This window comes from Epinephelus moara, chromosome 3 (assembly GCF_006386435.1).
Source record: "Epinephelus moara isolate mb chromosome 3, YSFRI_EMoa_1.0, whole genome shotgun sequence".
Taxonomy (NCBI): domain Eukaryota; kingdom Metazoa; phylum Chordata; class Actinopteri; order Perciformes; family Serranidae; genus Epinephelus; species Epinephelus moara.
The window spans coordinates 11581354-11599578 of NC_065508.1; the positions used below are offsets into that span (position 1 = coordinate 11581354).

An 18225-nucleotide genomic window follows, 5' to 3' on the forward strand; every position below is an offset into this window, starting at 1 on the left:
TTCTTCCGTACCTCTGGGCTCCATACACCCGGGAGAGTTGAGCCTGATAGGAGGGGCCAAATTTGAATGTGTGTTTACAAACAGCAACTGGAAAATCCTCCAGACCCTACCTTTAAGCCATGTTTAATGTGTGTTTTGAATCAACTGAACATTACAGCACTTCACATGTATAAATGCTAACAACGGCATAGGCCACTTGCATAGGCTATGGCGTAGGGTCTGCCGCACAAGTATAAATCCCCCTTTTCAAAGCACTCAAGGACACCTTACACGACACAGTTAAAAAAAACAAGCAGCAATGTATCCATAGATCATAATATCAAACAATTCTATGATATACAATAAAAGTTAATTAAACGAAATGAAATGAAAAATTGTAATTATAAATATTAAGTATATAATCATCATCATAAGGTTGTCATCAATGCAAGTCTCAATATGTGTGTCACCATTAAATCAGACCTAATATGCCTGCTTTAAAAAGATATGTTTTCAGATGGGATATGAAGGTGGAAAGGGAGTCACTACTGCAAATGGCGTCGGGGAGAGAGTTCTAGAGGCGAGAGGCAGAATGGCGGAAGGCTCTAAAACCCCTGGTGGTCAGTCAGGCAGGTGGTGATGTGAGCTGGATTGCAGAAGAGGATCTAAGAGTACTGGAGGGGTGGGAGGATTCATGGGTGTACTATAAATTAAATAGGTTTCATGAATAGGACAATTTATCTCTGCAAATACTATGTGGGATTCATGTTAATGTGTATTTTCAGACATTAACTCTTAAAAAGAAAAAGTTTAAAAACTTAAACTATTAAGAGGTGATTTGACGTCCCCCCTGCAGTAACTCTGATGACCCCCTAGGGGTCACAGACTCTCTGTTGAAGACCCAAGCTCTCGGAGAGCAGGCTATCTTTGCAAATTCATAGCAATTCACAATTGTCGAGACATATCACTCAGTCACACAGAATTATACAAGGGGCAACTCCAGTGAAATATGATGCCATCAGCTCCTTTAAGTTCTTTAAATTTTGTCCATGTTTCGAAACGGTTTTCACACAGGTAGCACCGCACTGCAGCCACCCCAGCTGTGATCCACAACAGGACCAGGACAACACCTCTCGTTTCCACCGTCACACTGGTCCTTATTCACCGTATAGCACTTCTCGAGCACTTCTCCTTCTCTCACCAGTCCTCTGCTCTGTCAGATTGGCAGGTAGATAAAGAGTCACCTGGTTAAATGGCGTTCTCCAGGATGTTTCCAGGATCTGTGTGGAGGTTAAACAGAACAAGCCAGTCAGTCAAGCTAACACACCCAGTTTAAGCATTAATGTCATGATGTAACTTGTGGAAAATAACAGAAGCTGACATATGGGATCCCCAGTCAGTAGCAGCCTAACAGGACAGGTAAAAACTACACAGGAAGTGTGCACGCAGGGCCAAAGTTCTGTTGAGTATGACATCTTCCTGAGCATACACAATCTTTGCATGCAGGGAGCCGGGAGTAGAGCCTGGTTGGTGGGAGGAGACGCTGATGTCATTTCAGCCTGAGCGGGGAATTTCTATGCAGTGGTATCTGCCTTGGATTACAGCCGCCGTCACTGTCTGGCGCCCTCTGTTGGCACAATGCTGCACCGCAACAGATTTGTATTTGTTGGGTCAACTTTTAGTGACTCCTTTAACTAAACTTAATGTGGATCAAATACTGTTTTGATTTGGTGGGAGAGGAAAGCTACAAAAAACTAATTTTCCTGAACATGTCATATTTTCCAAGAACACACACTAATGATGATTAAAACTGTTGTAAGGACAAATAGCCCCCAAGCCAACTGAATCTGCTACACACTGACTTAAAATAGGACTGTATATTGTAGTCGCTGCCACCTCTGATTAGCAATTGAAATTATGTCATTTTTTAACACTACATGCATGTGATCGACACGTGCATAGTTTGTGGTCATGGCGTGAAAACAGCTCAAAGTTAGACATGCTATTTCCTTTGCCAAAGCATAGCACAGCATCTGGTCGCCTGCTCATTTCTTCATCTCCTCATCTCGTCATATTGTGGTGTACAGAAATAGCCATTTTACCGGGCGTCATGGCCTGTTGTTTGTGTGTGAAGTTTAAGATGTGGGAGGCTAACTCAAAAACCAAAGTTAGTTTTTGTTTGTAGTCTGGTATTGTAAATGAAAATAACCATTATTAAAAAGTAACAGCACTTGAAAAATTTTCTAAAAATTGGTTTTACTTCAAAATACAGGTCAAATTCATGTTTAGCAATCACACAATATTAGTCCCTCTATGAGCTCATGTACCGTCGTTGATCTACGTCAGGAAGAAATTTCAAATTCTACAACATAATCCAAGTCTGTAGTGAGGCCAGTGTTTAATGACTACATCAATCAGAGATTCATTTGTGCTGTTTCCTTATTGATGCTGACTTTTCTCTGAAGAGGGGTTATTTATAAAAAGAATTTCCAATCACATTAGTATCACTGAATCTGTTTAAAGATGATGGCTTCAATCAGCATCACCGCTAAGATGCTTTATGGCCATCAAGATGCTGTTAATTAGATTTTTTTGTCCCTCTCTAATTTCATCTTCGGCATCAACCTCCTCTCCCACAGAAAGCTTCCTGTTGAGAGAACAGTAACCTCATTATCGACAGCTAAAAATACGGATGCTTATTTCCATTTCACAGCTCCAATGTCCTCCTCAAGTGTCTAAGTTTAAGAAATATTTCATATTGTAGAACAATCAAAAGCTATATTCTGTCTGCTCCAGATTCATCCATGATTACATGGAAGGGAGAAAAAAAGGATGCCTGCATATTCCATTGTCTACACATTTGCTTGGAATTCAGACCGGCATTTAGGTAACCTTGGGATCTTAACGAGAATCACAAATATAGATCTACAGTTTTAAAGTAACTGCTGGTGGGTCTCATGTGGTTCATGAAGTTCCCTTTTACTCTTACAAGGTGCCAGTCACACCAATCTTTCCCCCTCACAGTCCTGTTCATTGAGTCTCAAGCTGTCAATCACTTCTATTCAGTATTACATTGCTTTCTCTCCCCTTTCCTCCTCACAGGACGACAGCCGAGCCAGAGACCCACTTGTGTCGTATTCTCAGTGCTTCCTCTACGGTGAGTCAGAGGATGTCCTTCTGCCCAAAGTGTAAAGGCAGTCAGTGTTAAAAACAGGACGCTGGTACTGTCTAGTTGACACTAATTTCTGTGCACAACATCCTGCCACTGCAATAAGTACAGTCATTGTAGGAGCTCTAAATATGCAGAGTGCATTTTTTGTACATTAGTTTGCAAATACATTGAGAGCCACTGGAGACCTAAGTCAGATTCTCTTGAAGATGATTCTGTATTATTATTACTACAAGATCCACATTTAGATAATGATTTCTGTAACATACATGGCTAATATGTTACTAAGGTGGAGCAGTGAGTACCACCATGTGTGGATTGTCACATCATAAGGACATCCATCCATTTTCAACCACTTATTCAGGGTTAGATCGTGGAGGCAGCAGGCCAAGCAAAGTACCCCAGACATCCCTCTTCTCAGCAACGCTTTCCAGCTCTTCCTGGGGGACCCTAAGGCAATCCCAGGCCAAATGAGATATGTCATCCCTCCAGCGTGTTCTGGGTCTGCCCCGCGGCGTCCTACAAGTGGGACATGGCCGGAAAACCTTGAACAGAAGGCGCCCAGGAGGCATCCTGATCAGATGCCCGAACCACCTCAACTGACCCCTTTCGACGTGAAGAAGCAGCGGCTCTACTCCGAGCTCCCTCTGGATGTTCGAGCTCCTTCAACACAAGGACTATGAAGCCTAAATGTACCAAGGCTGAGGATGGAAAGATTTAGGTGCATTTATCTAACAAAAAATGCCGGCCTGTGGCACTGAGATGCACATGATAGTAAAATAAAGAGTGGTATCAATGCTACTTTGTGAGCTTTAGTGAAGTCACAAAATCCCTGCAAAAAGATCTGTGCCAAAAGTGGATGGCAGCGAAGTTGATGGGCACAACATCTCAAGCCCAGTCAGCACCATGAGGTCCACTTCAAACATATGACAGACAATCTCCACATATGCTCCAACAACTGCATTTACAACAGAGATGGTGCACATCAGTGGTCTACAGCAGTGGTTCCCAACTGGTCCAGCGACAGGGTCCAAATTCTCCTCAGTCATTAGTTCAAGGTCCACACAGTTTAACACAGTCAGTGTCATACTTGTGTTTGGCCATGCAGTCCAGCTAGTTTGCTGTCTCTGTCACATAGCTGTCTGTTAGTCACTCACTCTACAGCAGGAAACAGTACTTCAAAATAATGCTCTTTGCCAGAAATTAAGTGTGTTTTTTGCAAACTTGACACGTTTGTGAGTCACTTGCGAGCGACCCATTTTTGGATCGCGACCCACCTGTCGGGAACCCCAGGTCTGCAGGATAGTTACAACTTTAAATAGTTATTTTTTATGAAATGCAACAAATGCTGACAGACAGAACAAACCGAAATAACAATAAGCGACAAAGTCAATCTATCACAACACAGTATATCACACCTCTCCTTAGTTCAACTTGGTTTAAACCAATTAAGATGCCTGAATGAGCTGGAGAGGCCTCATCTGTACGCTTCTATTAACCAAACAGACATTATTACTGGTTGACAGACTGGCTATGATAATTAAAGTTGCTATGATAGATAATTCAATAATGGATCAAAGGGATATGTGCACTTGGAAGGAGTCATTTATATGCCACAGAGAGTTATCACCAGGCTCCAGTTCTTCTCAGCTTGATGGAGCTGTTTAGCATCTTTCAGCTCATAGTTTTGATTTGATGAAGAAAAGCTCTGATGAAATCCCAATGAACACTACCTGCCCAGCACCACATGGTAGACAGACAAAGCTAGCAATTAGGTGCTGAACACAGTGGAGCATTTAGCACTTAAAGAAACCTATATTTCCCTCTGGAGTTTTGGAGAGCAAAAGAGTGCTAAAGGGACAGTGGAGTGACTTCATCACACTCAGCATGAACGTTACACATGCTCCATGTGTAAAAAGGCAATTGTTTGCTCATGCTTTCTACGTATCATTTTTTTTCACAGTGAAATTGTATGAATTGAGACAAAAAAAACAATGAATCTAGGTTTAAACATCACCAGAACTAAAAGAAATATTATTGTCTTAGTTTCTATGCATACATTATACTCAAAATGTGTTTTTAACCTCAATAGTGAGGGGGTGTCTTACAGCTCTGAGCTCCCTCACAAATGTAAGATAGTAACAGATTCTTTTCACATATTGTGCAAACTATAGCCAACAAAAGTGTCACTGGAATTTTACACTTTTCAGTTTTTTAATAATTTTTGGAAACATTTTATGTTGTGTTGTAGCCTACTACTATGGAAGCGTATTGCATTCACTTGACAAATAAAAAAAGCCCTGTTTTTCTAAGTAATTTTTTCTGTTTTTCGGAGTCATTTATTTATTTTTCTGTTTTTTGGTGTAATATTTTCAGTTTTTCTGAGTAATTTTTTCCCTGTTTTTCGTGGTAATTTTTTTCTGTTTTTCGGGGTAATTTTTTTCTGTTTCTCGTGGTAATTTTTTTTTCCTGAACAAGGAGATGAGATACTTCAAAATCTCGCGAGAAGCTCCCACCTGGCACCTGCAAGTGACCCTGCACCCATGGTGACTCCTGCTCATGGACGTATTTTGCATCCGTGCTCCTGCTCCTAGACAGTTTCAACTATGGGATCAATAAGGGTAAGGCACGTAATTAGTTACACACAGGGTATGATAATCTAGCTATGTTTTCGACTGCATCTTTCTAGTGTAGGCCTATCGCTCAATGTAACAGGTTAGGTTAGTAACAGGTTGTAACAACGTTAGCTGACAACTGAAATCATGCCCATACACTTTTGTCAGCTAAACCCTAGTTGAAATTGTCTAGGAGCAGGAGCACGGATGCAAAATACATCCATGAGCAGGAGTCACCATGGATGCAGGGGTCACTTGCAGGTGCCAGGTGGGAGCTTCTCGCGAGATTTTGAAGTATCTCGTCTCCTCGTTCAGGAAAAAAAATTACCACGAAAAACAGAAAAAAATTACCACAAAAAACAAAAAATACCCCAAAAAACTGAAAAAAATACCACAAAAAACAGAAAAAATACCCCGAAAAACAGAAAAAAATTACCACGAAAAACAGGGAAAAAATTACTCAGAAAACCAGAAAAAATTACACCAAAAAACAGAAAAATAAATAAATTACTCAGAAAAACAGAAAAAATTATTTGTCAAGTGAATGCAATACGCTTCAGTATACTATAATATACAGCCAAACTGATTTTGTTTTTGTGATAGTTGACCTCTTCTGCCATCTCCTGGTATGTAAGTGGTACTGCATTTCCCCCCTCAAAAACCTAAGAAGCTCAGTGCTCAACAGGTGAGAGAAAAGTAGGTCAGGCTGTCCACTTTTTGGCAGTCTTGTCTCTCTTTTCTGCTGCACATTCTCTATATAGTCTTACGTCTCCAGCAACTTAGAAAGTCAGAGTGATTTTAAAATGCAGATGTACTGTTGAGAATGAATTATACAGAGAGGAGCTTGGAGTATCCATTAGAAGAAGACAGAGGCGAGGCAACCGCTGTGAATAATTCACCCAGCCCGCACACCACTGCTGTTTATTGTCATGGAAGTGCCAGACAGACAGTGAGAGTGTGTAAAAATAGATACTGAGTCTGGTGAGTCTTTTGAAGCCATTTCCACCATATTGAGAGATGTCAGCACCCCCACAGTACATATCTAAATATATATTTTTCAGCTGAGTGCATTCACTTTGAAAGTTGTCACGAGTGAGTGACAGGGCTTTGGGGAATTCTTTTGGTGTGTCCTGAAAAATTATGAATAATAAAACATTACTATCATCTGTCTTCTGTAGGTGTTGAAGTGATTCACAATAATAGGTATGTTTTCTCTTTCTTCTGACAGTAATACTCCTACCTCTCTGTTTTTTTGGGTGTGTGTGGCAGTCTGAAGCCAGACCAGTATCTTTGTTTGCAGACAGAAACTATCGAGAGAGTTTCAAAGGTCCCGTTTGCTTGCTCCTACTGGGGCCCCAGTGACAAAACTGGAATCTGAGTGGCAGATTACAGTTTACAGTTTTTAAAAAATAGAAAACTGATCTTGCCTTTCACTTACAGAGTATTTATTGTGAAATCAAAGACCATCTTCCCTCTTAAGATCTACTTTTATACCTGCTTTTATATATTGAGGACATTTAAAAGCTGCTGTTGGTAACTTTTAGAAAAACTTTTTTCATATTTGCTAAAACTGTCACTATATCAACACAGCACTAAATGAGAAATATAATCCATGAAAAAAAAAATCACACTCCTCTGCCTTGTCTGTTTCATAACGGCAATACTGCATGTGAACGAAAACAACCAATCGGAACCAAAGGGTCTCTAACCCAGCCGTCAATCACTCAGTAAACTGCTGTAAAACTGTCAAACTAGGCAGCGCTGATTATATGAATCAAGATTCTGTAACTGCATTGGCTGTTCCTCATCTCAAATGTTTTCAGAAACATATTTTAGTGTACTGTTTAGCTGCAACATGAGAAAGTTTGTGACCCGGCTGCCATGTTGGATACAGTTAAACAGAGTTACAACTTTCTCTTTTTGCAACTTAAAGGAAATGGCTACTTTAGAATGAAAATACAGACAGTACTTACTCATCCTCATGCCGACAAGAAGTCCAGTGTAGTTTTTTAATCTACACAACTCGTTTGAGGTATCGGAGGATAACAGCCAGCCGGCTCGTCCGTCGTAATCCAAGTGCCCTGAAGCCGCGGCATGCAAAATTGACTTTGACTACAGTGAAGGGACTAATAGTACAATAATTTGACGCACGAGACTCGAGAACCAGCCGCACCACTAGCCATCAGCTAGTCTCGCGCGAGTTGCCACGTAAACACAGAAATGATGCTATGAAAGTGGAGTAAATTACGTCTTTTCAAGTCAATTTTGCATGCCACGGCTCCAGGGCACTTGGATTACGATGGACGAGCTGTTCTGACGTTTTTGAAATGCATTAGCGGAGTTTTATTACATTTTCAAAATGTGGCTTCCGTGCACTTCAAGTGTATGGAAAAATCCAGCTAGCTGTTATCCTCCGATACCCCGAACGAGTTTTGTGGATACCCCGAACGAGTTTTGTGGATTAAAAAACTACACTGGACTTCTTGTTGGCATGAGGGTCAGAAAATACTGTCTGTATTTTCATTCTAAAGTGGCCATTTCCTTTAACAGTACAGTAGTTGTTACTCTGTTTAACTGTATCCAATATGACGGCCAAGTCACAAACGTTCTCATTTTACAGCTAAACAGTACACTAAAATATGTTTCTTAAAACATCTGAGGAGAGAAACAGGAAACGCAGTAACAGAACCTGATTCATATTTGATCAGCGTTGCCTAGTGTGGCAGTTTAACCACAGCTCATGGAGCGATTGATATGATTGACAGCTGCGTTAAAGACTCCCTGGCTCTGATTGGATTGGTTGTTGACTGACCGTGCCGTGGCCTGATTACATTAGACCAGTGGTTCCTAACTGCTTGGTTGGGGTCCAAAAGTGGGTCATGGGTCCATTCTGAATGGACCACAAGTGATTCGTGAATGTGTCAAGTTTGTAAAAAACACACTTAATTTTGAAGTACAGGGAATTTCTGGTACAACGTTTTTATTTTGAAGTGCCACAGTGAGCAAATAATGGACAGCTACTTAACAGGGAAGAGCTGCGTCCTGTCCACCCTGCTATACGGCTCAGAATGTTGGAGAACGACAGAAAATGATCTCCACAAACTGTCAGCCTTTCACACCAAAAGCCTACAGAAGATACTGAGAATATTCTGGCCCCAAACCATATCCAACCAGCATCTTCTCAGCCTGTGTAAGCAGGAAAATATGGCTACCATCCTTATGAGAAGGTGATGGAAATGGATTGGACATGTCATCCGTAGAGAGCAGGACAACATCGCCCGAACTGCCCTTCACTGGACACCAGATGGTAAACGTAAAAGAGGCCGACCCAAGAACACCCGGCGCAGGACGGTGGAAGGAGAGCTGAAGGGCCTACATCACACCTGGGGTTCGTAAAGACGCTGGCCCAGAGCAGACAGGAGTGGAGATCCTTTGTTGCTGCCCTACATGCCAGCCGGCATAAAGGGCAGTAAGTAAGTAAGTAGTACTCAACATAGACAGCAAACTAGCTCCACAGTATGGCCGAACACAAGGATGACGCTGAATATATAAAACTGTGTGGACCTTGAACTAATGACGAAGGAGAAATCTGGACCCTGCGGCTGGACCAGTTGGAAACCACTGCATTAGACTGTCTAATTTACTTCTTTTTACAATATAGTGACAGTTTCAGCAAATATTGCACTTATTTTCATATAAGTTACCATCTGTAGCTTTAATGTATGTGGGATTACTAGCTGTCAAATGTATTTTTTTGATGAGTACATATTCTAACTTTGCAGGAATGTGAAACAAGTCACCAGTGGGTCAGCTGTGGAAGAGCGAGTCGTCCACCAATCTGAAGATCAGCGGATCAATCCCAGGCTCCTCTAGTCTGCATGTAAAGTATCCTCTATAATACTGAACCCCAAATTGCTCCTGATTCACCCAACTATGTACACCTATCGAATGCATGTGAATGAATAGGTGAGCAGGTGGCACCTTGCATGGTAGCCTTGGCCACCAGTGTATGAAAGTGTGTGTGAATGGGTGGTGTAAAAGTGCTTTGAGTGGTTGGAGGACTAGAAAGGCACTAGACAAATGTAAGTCCATTTACCATTCACCACTGGGCATCTGGGCCGAGCATCAAAGCAGCTGGGACTGGTTCTGGCGTTATGTAAGATTAATTGTGGAAACTGAAGTCACCGTCTTTGTGTCTTTTATAAATGTTTATATTGTGTTGCTCACCAGTGTCTCCAGGAGGACTCCGCTATAAGAATGTATCAGTGCTCAGTCAGACGGGCAGCCCTGCTCATTTCCAGGCTCTGGCTGGATCCCATCGCCTGGACACTTGCGTCACTCTGTCTCAGTCTCCTCTCTCTCTATTCTACTGCGGTAATTTTAGTCCTGACGTTGGTCTGTTAAAATGAATCCTCTGACGCTGCTAGAAGGGTGGTGAGGTGAGGAGGGGGTAGATACGGTACAAATACACACTTAAGTCTCTAAAGTCCAGCCACTTCTCGGCTGGAGAAAAGAAGCAGAAAGTTTGGCGCAAAGGAGCTGGTTTCACCCAAACCTCAGTTTAAAGGAGGAAAAGAGGAGGACATGCTGGCTTATCAGGGGCACTGTCACATGACTTTCTCACAGGTAGGTGACTCACCCACTAGATCAGAGGAGGCTTGTTGTTTGTGTTTTGCTGATACACCATTAACCGATGCTGATCTTTGATGACAGGGAAGCAAATTGATACTGATCTTCCTTAATTTTGACAAATTAATCCACCTGATGTGGCGTGTGTGTGTTTCTGCATGTTAAGGATCAAAAGTAGCCAAGCTGGGCCGCTGTTCAGCATCCATGAACTCTTCCATGAATCATCAGTATTTTATTCCCAGCAGAACTTTGCTCTACTTTAGCCCAGACATCATCCAATTCGACTATCTCCCCCAACCCAAACATACACACAGGTTCAATCTATCCTCCCACGTATCTGCACTCTGACTCGGTCACCAGGTCGACTTTTGACGTTATTGCCACCAGCAGCTCTATCCGAAGGTCCCTGTGGATATAAAGTAACCTCTCATATCCCGTAATACAACATTCTTCTCCAGGTCCTGTTCTTAGGAAAAAACGTCTGTGAGTGGGTAGGCCTTACATTCCTTTTGTGGCTTTGCACTACTCTGTCTTTTGCTTTCCTTCTCCCGCTCTCATTCCCCTCTTCCTCCCTCTGTTTCTTATGCTTTTCCAAGACATTCCAGATGTGGGCTAGCATTACTCTGTAGCAGTTGTTCTCTACCTCTGGCTACAAATGATAACATCGACTGTACGAGCTGTACAGTACCACTGACTGCTGGCTGTGTCCTTCGCTGCTTCCCTACTACTTTTCCATTTGACAAGACAGACTTTATGACAGGCACTGCTGCTCTGGGATCGCTACCCTTCAGGATGTTGAGATTACACTGACATTGTGGCTTTAAAATGGGCTTGATTGTTTTTTGGATAAGCTTTTAAGGGAAGCAGACAGTCCAAGGATAAGACAGACAGGGTGAGCTGGATTCTTGTTCCTCTCGTGGAAAGATTTAAGAGTTTGGCTGCTGGACACTTTGTTTGACTAGTCGGCTGAAGCCAGCTGAATGCAGGGAAGTTAATGCAAAAGTCTTTGCCTCAACCAGTATGATGAAAATGGTTCTTGTGTTTCACTTGTGGATTACCATTTATTAAACTGTTGGATATACTTGATAGACTATTGCTGGCACTTGCAACATTTCCAGCCGGGAGTAAAACCATTACCGCAAATTGTCTCTGCTGCGGTGTGTCCACGTGTTTTTTATTTGGTAGTCTGGCCTTGCACTGATTTCAGGTGAAAGTTACATCACTGCCATCTGGAAATGATTATCACAAAGAAAGCACCTAAGTGATCTGCCTGACTTCCTTCCAGATCATATCCCCTGCCTGGTTTCATCACTTTATGTAAAAAAAAAAAACAGCGCCTTAAAAGGTTGACGCAGAGAAACAGAGACACAGAGAGAGGGAGAAAGTGATTGAGGGAGTCGGGGGAGTTGAGCATTTCCTGTAATCACATCATGAAAGCAGCGATGTCATCCTCTTCCTGTTTTCTCTCGTGTCTCAGACACAGTCCAGGTGACATGAACAGTGAGCACGATGGATCTCCTCTGTCTTTGCAGACACAGGGACATCACTCTGCTTCGTCTAAGCCTAACACTCTGTGTAAGATGTCTGAGGGAGATGTTACAGTGCTGCCATTCGGACCTTCATCTCTGGACTTGTCCAGGCAAGAGCACCAGACACTGACCAGGCTGTACAGCCAGAACGGAGGATATCACCTGAGGATTTTACCAGATGGAACTGTGAGCGGTGGCAGGCAGGAAAATGACCCCTATGGTGAGGAAGGAATCTTTTTGTTTTTCTTTCTTCTTGTTGTGTGATTGGTTGTTGTGTCTCAGAATCAGGAGCAAAGTAAAAGACAAGAGGAGAGTCTGTTAGCTGTAACATTAAAGATGAAAATGAAACTGAGCAAATTCTGTTAATGTTACTCATATCTACTGTTTACTCTTTTGACTTTTAACACTTTAAATGACAGTTTTATCTTTTCTGATGATGATAAACAAAAGAGACGGGGTAAAATATGATAATACAATGCATAATATATGACTTAAAGTGATAACTGGACTTGATAAAATGGAAGAATATTAAGGCTCATGAGTGTGACAGTTTCTCTTGAGCAAGGTATTTAATTGCTGCACTTCTAGTAAAGCTGCTCACTGATTTTGGCCTGTTAATATAATTACTTACCCTGTGTACACATTCAGACGACAGAGCCTGAAAAATGCCAGGCAAATATTTATTTCAGGAGAAAAATGATGGTGACATTATGTTTAAGTTAGTTTATTTTCCACTTCATCCTTGGAGAGGCATCAAAAAAGCCATGCGGCGGTGTTATGTTGAACAGGGTTGTATTTTTGTGCTGCAGACATCCTCAGGCTGAAGGCTGTGAGCGTGGGAGTGGTGGTCATCAAGGGCGAGATGACAGGGAGGTACCTGGCTATGAACAAAAATGGGCGCCTTTACGGATCGGTGAGTATTTACATTTTGGAGTTTGTCACAAAAATACTGCTGCCATGAGCTAAAGATGAGTAAAGATTAAATGTTACCTAACAGTTTGAAGAGCTGTTACGTTGGGGCTGCTTTCGTCAAATTCCATAATAGTTCTTAACGTTTTAGTATAAGTTCAGACTCACTCCTACAGTGTTGTAATAGCTAGGTTATTTCCACAACTGCAAAATGCTGGAAAATCACAGCGCCAAAGGGTAGACTATAAATCACTGTGCGCAGTAATTTATCATTGGTACAGATGAGTAAGCCATTAAGGAATTACAGATCTGTCACATGGATTCTTATTTCTATTATTCAGCACTATAGTCTGCTGTTCTGTTGCTGTGTGTGTGTGTATCCACACAACATTTAAAATGAATTGATGGGAAGAATTAGAAAACTTGCAATAAAACTTTTCTTCTCTTCTCTTCTCTTCTCTTCTCTTCTCTTCTCTTCTCTTCTCTTCTCTTCTCTTCTCTTCTCTCTTTTATTTTCTTGTCTTAGCAAGCACTGAACGATGAGTGTTACTTCCTGGAGAAGTATGAAGAAAACCACTACAACACATATTGCTCTCAGAAGTACAACTGGTATGTTGGGCTGAAGAGGAACGGCCAACCCAAAGCAGGGCCGGACACCCACCAGGGTCAGAAGGCCATCTTTTTCCTGCCAAGACCTGTGGGTAACATGTAAAGCAAGACTGCACCAGGAACCAGGGACACGCTCACATTAATGCACATTAATAGTGCATTCTCACACCGGGCAAAGGAACCTTATTAAAAGGTCACTCAAAATCAGTTCAGTAGGGTGGTAGAGCCACGAGGCAAACACATAATGCTGTTTTTTTTACAGTTAGTTCAAGCTGTATTTTAATGTTAATAACCTACATGTTTGTTTATTCCTCTTGGAATATGTGATTCCAGCTCATGTAAGCAGCTTACACTGTATATGATCACAGGGATATGAGCACATATACACCCTCCCACTGCAGACAAGAAAATGTGTGCGGTATCAGTGCATGTCAGCCTTGATAGATGGGTGTTCACTTTGAACCCTCGTATGAAATACCACTGCTGGAAGACAGCAACGGGCCGCTTTTACACAGAAATAGTTTTACAATTGATCACGTCTGGCACAAAGGAAACCAACAAGGCAGTAAACATAAAAGAGCCGACCATCTGGTGCTGAATTCAAAGTTAAGCAAACAAAGTCAACAGTGAAGGGACTAATAGTACAGTAATAAAATAAATATTTCGGTGCCTTGCTTAATGGTTCACTAGGGTGGGTGTTTGCTAACTTCTGAATTACTAGTAACTATTATTCTGCTCAAACTTGTTTGATGTCTGTTTCTGTAACCACAAGTGATCTATGTAGAGTGTCAGCAATGTAAAAGCAAGTTGTCAAGTTTGTTTTACTTTTGGCTGAGCTGTAATGTGAGCTAGCTCAGTGGTGCTAGGTGAGCTAGCAGTAGATGCACGCTTACTTCTGCCAGGTAATTTGGTTGGTAGGTGTAGCTCAGTTCCAATGAAACTGCTCACAAGTTCAGTGGAGTGTCTTGAGTAACCAGGTCATGACTTCTGAAAAGAGACATGAGTGTTGAGTTTGAGGTTTTTTAGTGGTACTTTGAGCACCACAAGCCAAGTGCCATCTATTTCCATTACATTCGAGAGAAGGCAGACATCTCTGTGGCCGATATCTCCAACCCTCGACAACTCACACCAAAACAATCTAGATGAATAAATAGCACTACAGGTTAGAGGAAAAATATGAATTTTTGATTTTGGGGTGAACTGTACCTTTAAGTTTAAGTTTTTGGTTGATATAATTTAAACGCCGCAGCCCTTGAAAACAGCACCCTTGTTTATGATACAGTTAGCTGTGACAAGAGTGAAACATTTGTATGATTGTATAATTGTATTGTGTGATCATTTTGCTGTTATGTGCCTCGGCCAACTGAGGCAGATGTGAAAACAGAGCTTCATTAATCAATGAAGTTATTATTGAGTTGTATTTTTAAAGAAAAGGAGGAACCAGAGAATATTTAACATCTTAATTGCACCAAATACTCGTGTAGATTATTATATTTTAGTTATGAGGAGGCAGTGATGGACCAAATATTGACCATTCTGTCCTGGACCATGGAAGTCACAAAAAGTTTCCTTTCACTTAGCAAAATGGCTTCTCACCCCAACAGCTCTTTCTGTAAACATATGTATTTTTGTTTAAACAAATGTTACTGTAACACTATACTAGGTTAAATAACTATTGTGAATATTTATTTATAAAGTTTTATTTCTAATAGTTTAATTTTGCTGAACTTTGCAATAGACATTTTCTGAATAATAATGTATACATGGATAGTGAAAAAGGTAACCTTTTTACAAAGTAATACATATTGTATTAAGTGCACCGACATGTATGAAGTTTGCATCATAATCTGAGTTAATAGTATGTTTACTGTGACAATGATTATTGTTTATCCCAAAACATGGACATGTGAATAAAAGTGTATAACTGTGCATCTCTTTAAAGGAACATATTATGTCCAGTGTTCAATACTTCTGTTGCTGATCAGCTTGTTGTTTGTGTCTCTTCCTTGCACTGCATGTGAACATCTGTGTTTTTAACGGACTACACTCTTACAGGTGTTGACCAGAGACACATTCCTCCATGTGACACAAACACTAGAAATAATAATGTTTGGCCACAAGATGGCAGCATTGCTCCAGGGTTAGTGTTGTTACGCTCATGCCGCTACAGAGGGCTTCAAAAGTCTCGGTTTATTATCATTACACACATGGGTCTCGCCGAATCCCAGTAAAAATAAATCATGAATGAAAAAAGGTAAATCCAAGAAACCACACAGTTGCTGCCAATAGCATGTGTTTATCCAGCTGTAGGTCCTGTATATGGGTTGTGACAGTTCAGGGAGCACACTACACAGCAAATCCTCCGTCATTAAATAAAGAATGTGTCGTGTAAATTAAATATCTGAAAAAGAATTACCAAGACAATTGTATTTATTTTAGGTAGGGGAAATTTACCATGTGAGGTTTATTTTTAGAAATAGCATGCTTTTTTCTTTTGAGTATAAACACATTTTCTACAATAAACTTAAAATGACCAAATACAGTGTTTGACTTTCTTAATCCATGCAGCCATACAAAATCCTAATCCTAAATAAAATCCACTACAACATGAATAGAAATGCGATTTAATGTCAGATCTAAGAAACTAGACCATGAATCCGACCAAAAATTGAGTGCCAACCTCCAGTCTTTGACAGATTTTTGTTTACATTTTGAATACTTCAGCATGATGCAACCTTAAGAACTCTTTCTGAGAAGATTTCAGCCATGTTAACGCATCATTGTCCTTTCGGAAAAAGCCATCTGCACTAATTTCAGTGAAGACTTGCTGCTGTCCACTTGGAATCATTGCAGCCATAAAGTTGTGACAGATGATCGCAGTCGAACAGAAAAAGACCTCCATTCACCCCGATCAAGTATTTTCACCACATTTTTGGAAGCAATGGCATTCTTCATGTAATCCACACTTAATGTGTAACGGCTGAAACAGAACATGGCCTCAAACGCTGTTTCGGAGGCCGCTGTGCCAGGAAAAAGATCCTGGAGGAAACATTGGAACGTGGTTTAAGATGTTTGGGAGGACTGGAGCTGATTCATGGCTCCAACAAGTTCCATATTATTGTGGGATTTAAACCGAGTTGGCAGGGAACATTACAGTAGGATTATTACTTTTCCAAGAGTGTGACAAATTACTTTTTAAAATTGAGCAATAGTTGTGCATTTTCCAATTTAAGAGATTACTTTCTGATGACCCTTTGTAAATGTCACATCAGAGCTGGATTATTCTCCTTTCCGTCCCCTGATTTGTTTTTCTGATAATATTTCACTGACGTCTCTGCTGAAGATCTAAATTTAACATTCTCAGTTGACAGTGAAGTATCAGCACTATTTGACTACTTGACCTGCAACTTCGTCAGCTCGAGTATCGCCGTATGTATATTTGTGTTTTGTCTATCATGTCAGGAAAATATTGTACTTTTTACTACATTTATTTGACAGCTATAGTAATTCGCTACGACATAGTCCAATAATGCGTTACTGTGTATACTAACAATTTTTAAGGGGCCCTTTAATTCTTCTTTACTGTGTTCAGGTAAAATTTTGAATATGAGATTTCTGATGAAGTGTTTTAACAGTTTAGTACTGATACTTATACTTGAGTAAAATGTCTGTCACCATTGGCCTGCACTGGCCCACTGTGTAATCACCTTTTCATACCATTCTGTACTACTATATTTTCTTTTTTCCTCCGTCAATTCTTACAAGCTAACGACTCTTACACATTCGGGGGAAAAGTTAAAGTAACTAATTCTCAAACTTGAATTTTTTTAAGTTTGAGAAGAAACCAGTGAAGGCTCAAATAAAAACAAGCTGAAAAAGTGAGCTGTCCTCTTATCCAACGGTTTTCCATTGGGTCTGCAAAAAAAGGAAGGTCTGTCCGACTCAAGGACACTGACCGGACACATGGCTGTTGGTGGACAAACACTGATTCTTATGCAACCTGTGACCTCTCATTTACAGGACAGTCTCTCCCCTTCTTTCCAACAGGCCGCCCTATGAAGTAGCACAGCACAGCGCACACACACACACACACACACACACACAGATGAACGCGTACACACCCTGGATCTGGGACACATTCTCTCATCTGTTACTCCTCTCTCTTTCCTCAATTTCGTCTTTCTTTACGCTCCCTTCCTGCCTGTCTCTCAATTTCCAGCCTCCTTTAACCTCTGTCTCGTTCTTATTGCTTTCTCCTCATCGTTTTCTCCCAGCATTGCTTCTCTCTCTCTTTGTTCCGCTCTGCTAGCACTCTTCCTAATTTCTTACTGCCCTGTACCTTCCAATATATCATTTATTTTTGTCTTGCAAGTAACCACATCAAATCAACTTTAATTTCTAATTTTTCAGTCCTTTTATTTGAGAAATTTCATAATTTTAAGTTTCCATTGGACCCGGGACCCTTGCTTGGGAACTCCAACAACTTTTGAAAATGCACGATTAGACAGAAGCTGATTAGAATATCTTAAGCTGGAGATTTAGTTGCTTTGAACTACGTATTCATGTGCACATGATGGCTGTCCACGTACACTGTGTCTGTTTGGAGCATTTGTTGTGCACGCCCTTGGAAAATAATGCTGTACATTTACAAGATGCAATACGCACATGAACAGTGGGGGCAGTGTAGGGCTTTGCAAATACCCATATCTGTCATCCGTCACGTGTCATTGCCGCTGCACTGTGAAAAACCTACTATCTCAATGGCGCTGCTGTTGCTTTTTCTGTT

At 41.0% G+C, this 18225-nt stretch overlaps 1 protein-coding gene across 5 annotated transcripts; it reads left to right on the plus strand.

The window, feature by feature from the left end:
- Positions 1-10282: 10282 nt before the first annotated feature.
- Positions 10283-15400, plus strand: LOC126387819 (putative fibroblast growth factor 1). Of its 5 annotated transcripts, none has more exons than XM_050040512.1 (4): positions 10283-10389; positions 11870-12141; positions 12731-12834; positions 13357-15400. In XM_050040512.1, the coding sequence occupies exons 2-4, from the start codon at positions 11886-11888 to the stop codon at positions 13540-13542; spliced, it is 546 nt and encodes a 181-aa protein (XP_049896469.1). In that variant the 5' UTR covers positions 10283-10389; positions 11870-11885; the 3' UTR covers positions 13543-15400. The 5 variants fall into 5 exon arrangements, with proteins under 5 accessions (XP_049896469.1, XP_049896466.1, XP_049896468.1 ...); XM_050040509.1 differs by having other exon boundaries at positions 10286-10389; positions 11925-12141; XM_050040511.1 differs by lacking the exon at positions 10283-10389 and adding an exon at positions 10823-10875.
- Positions 15401-18225: the final 2825 nt, after the last annotated feature.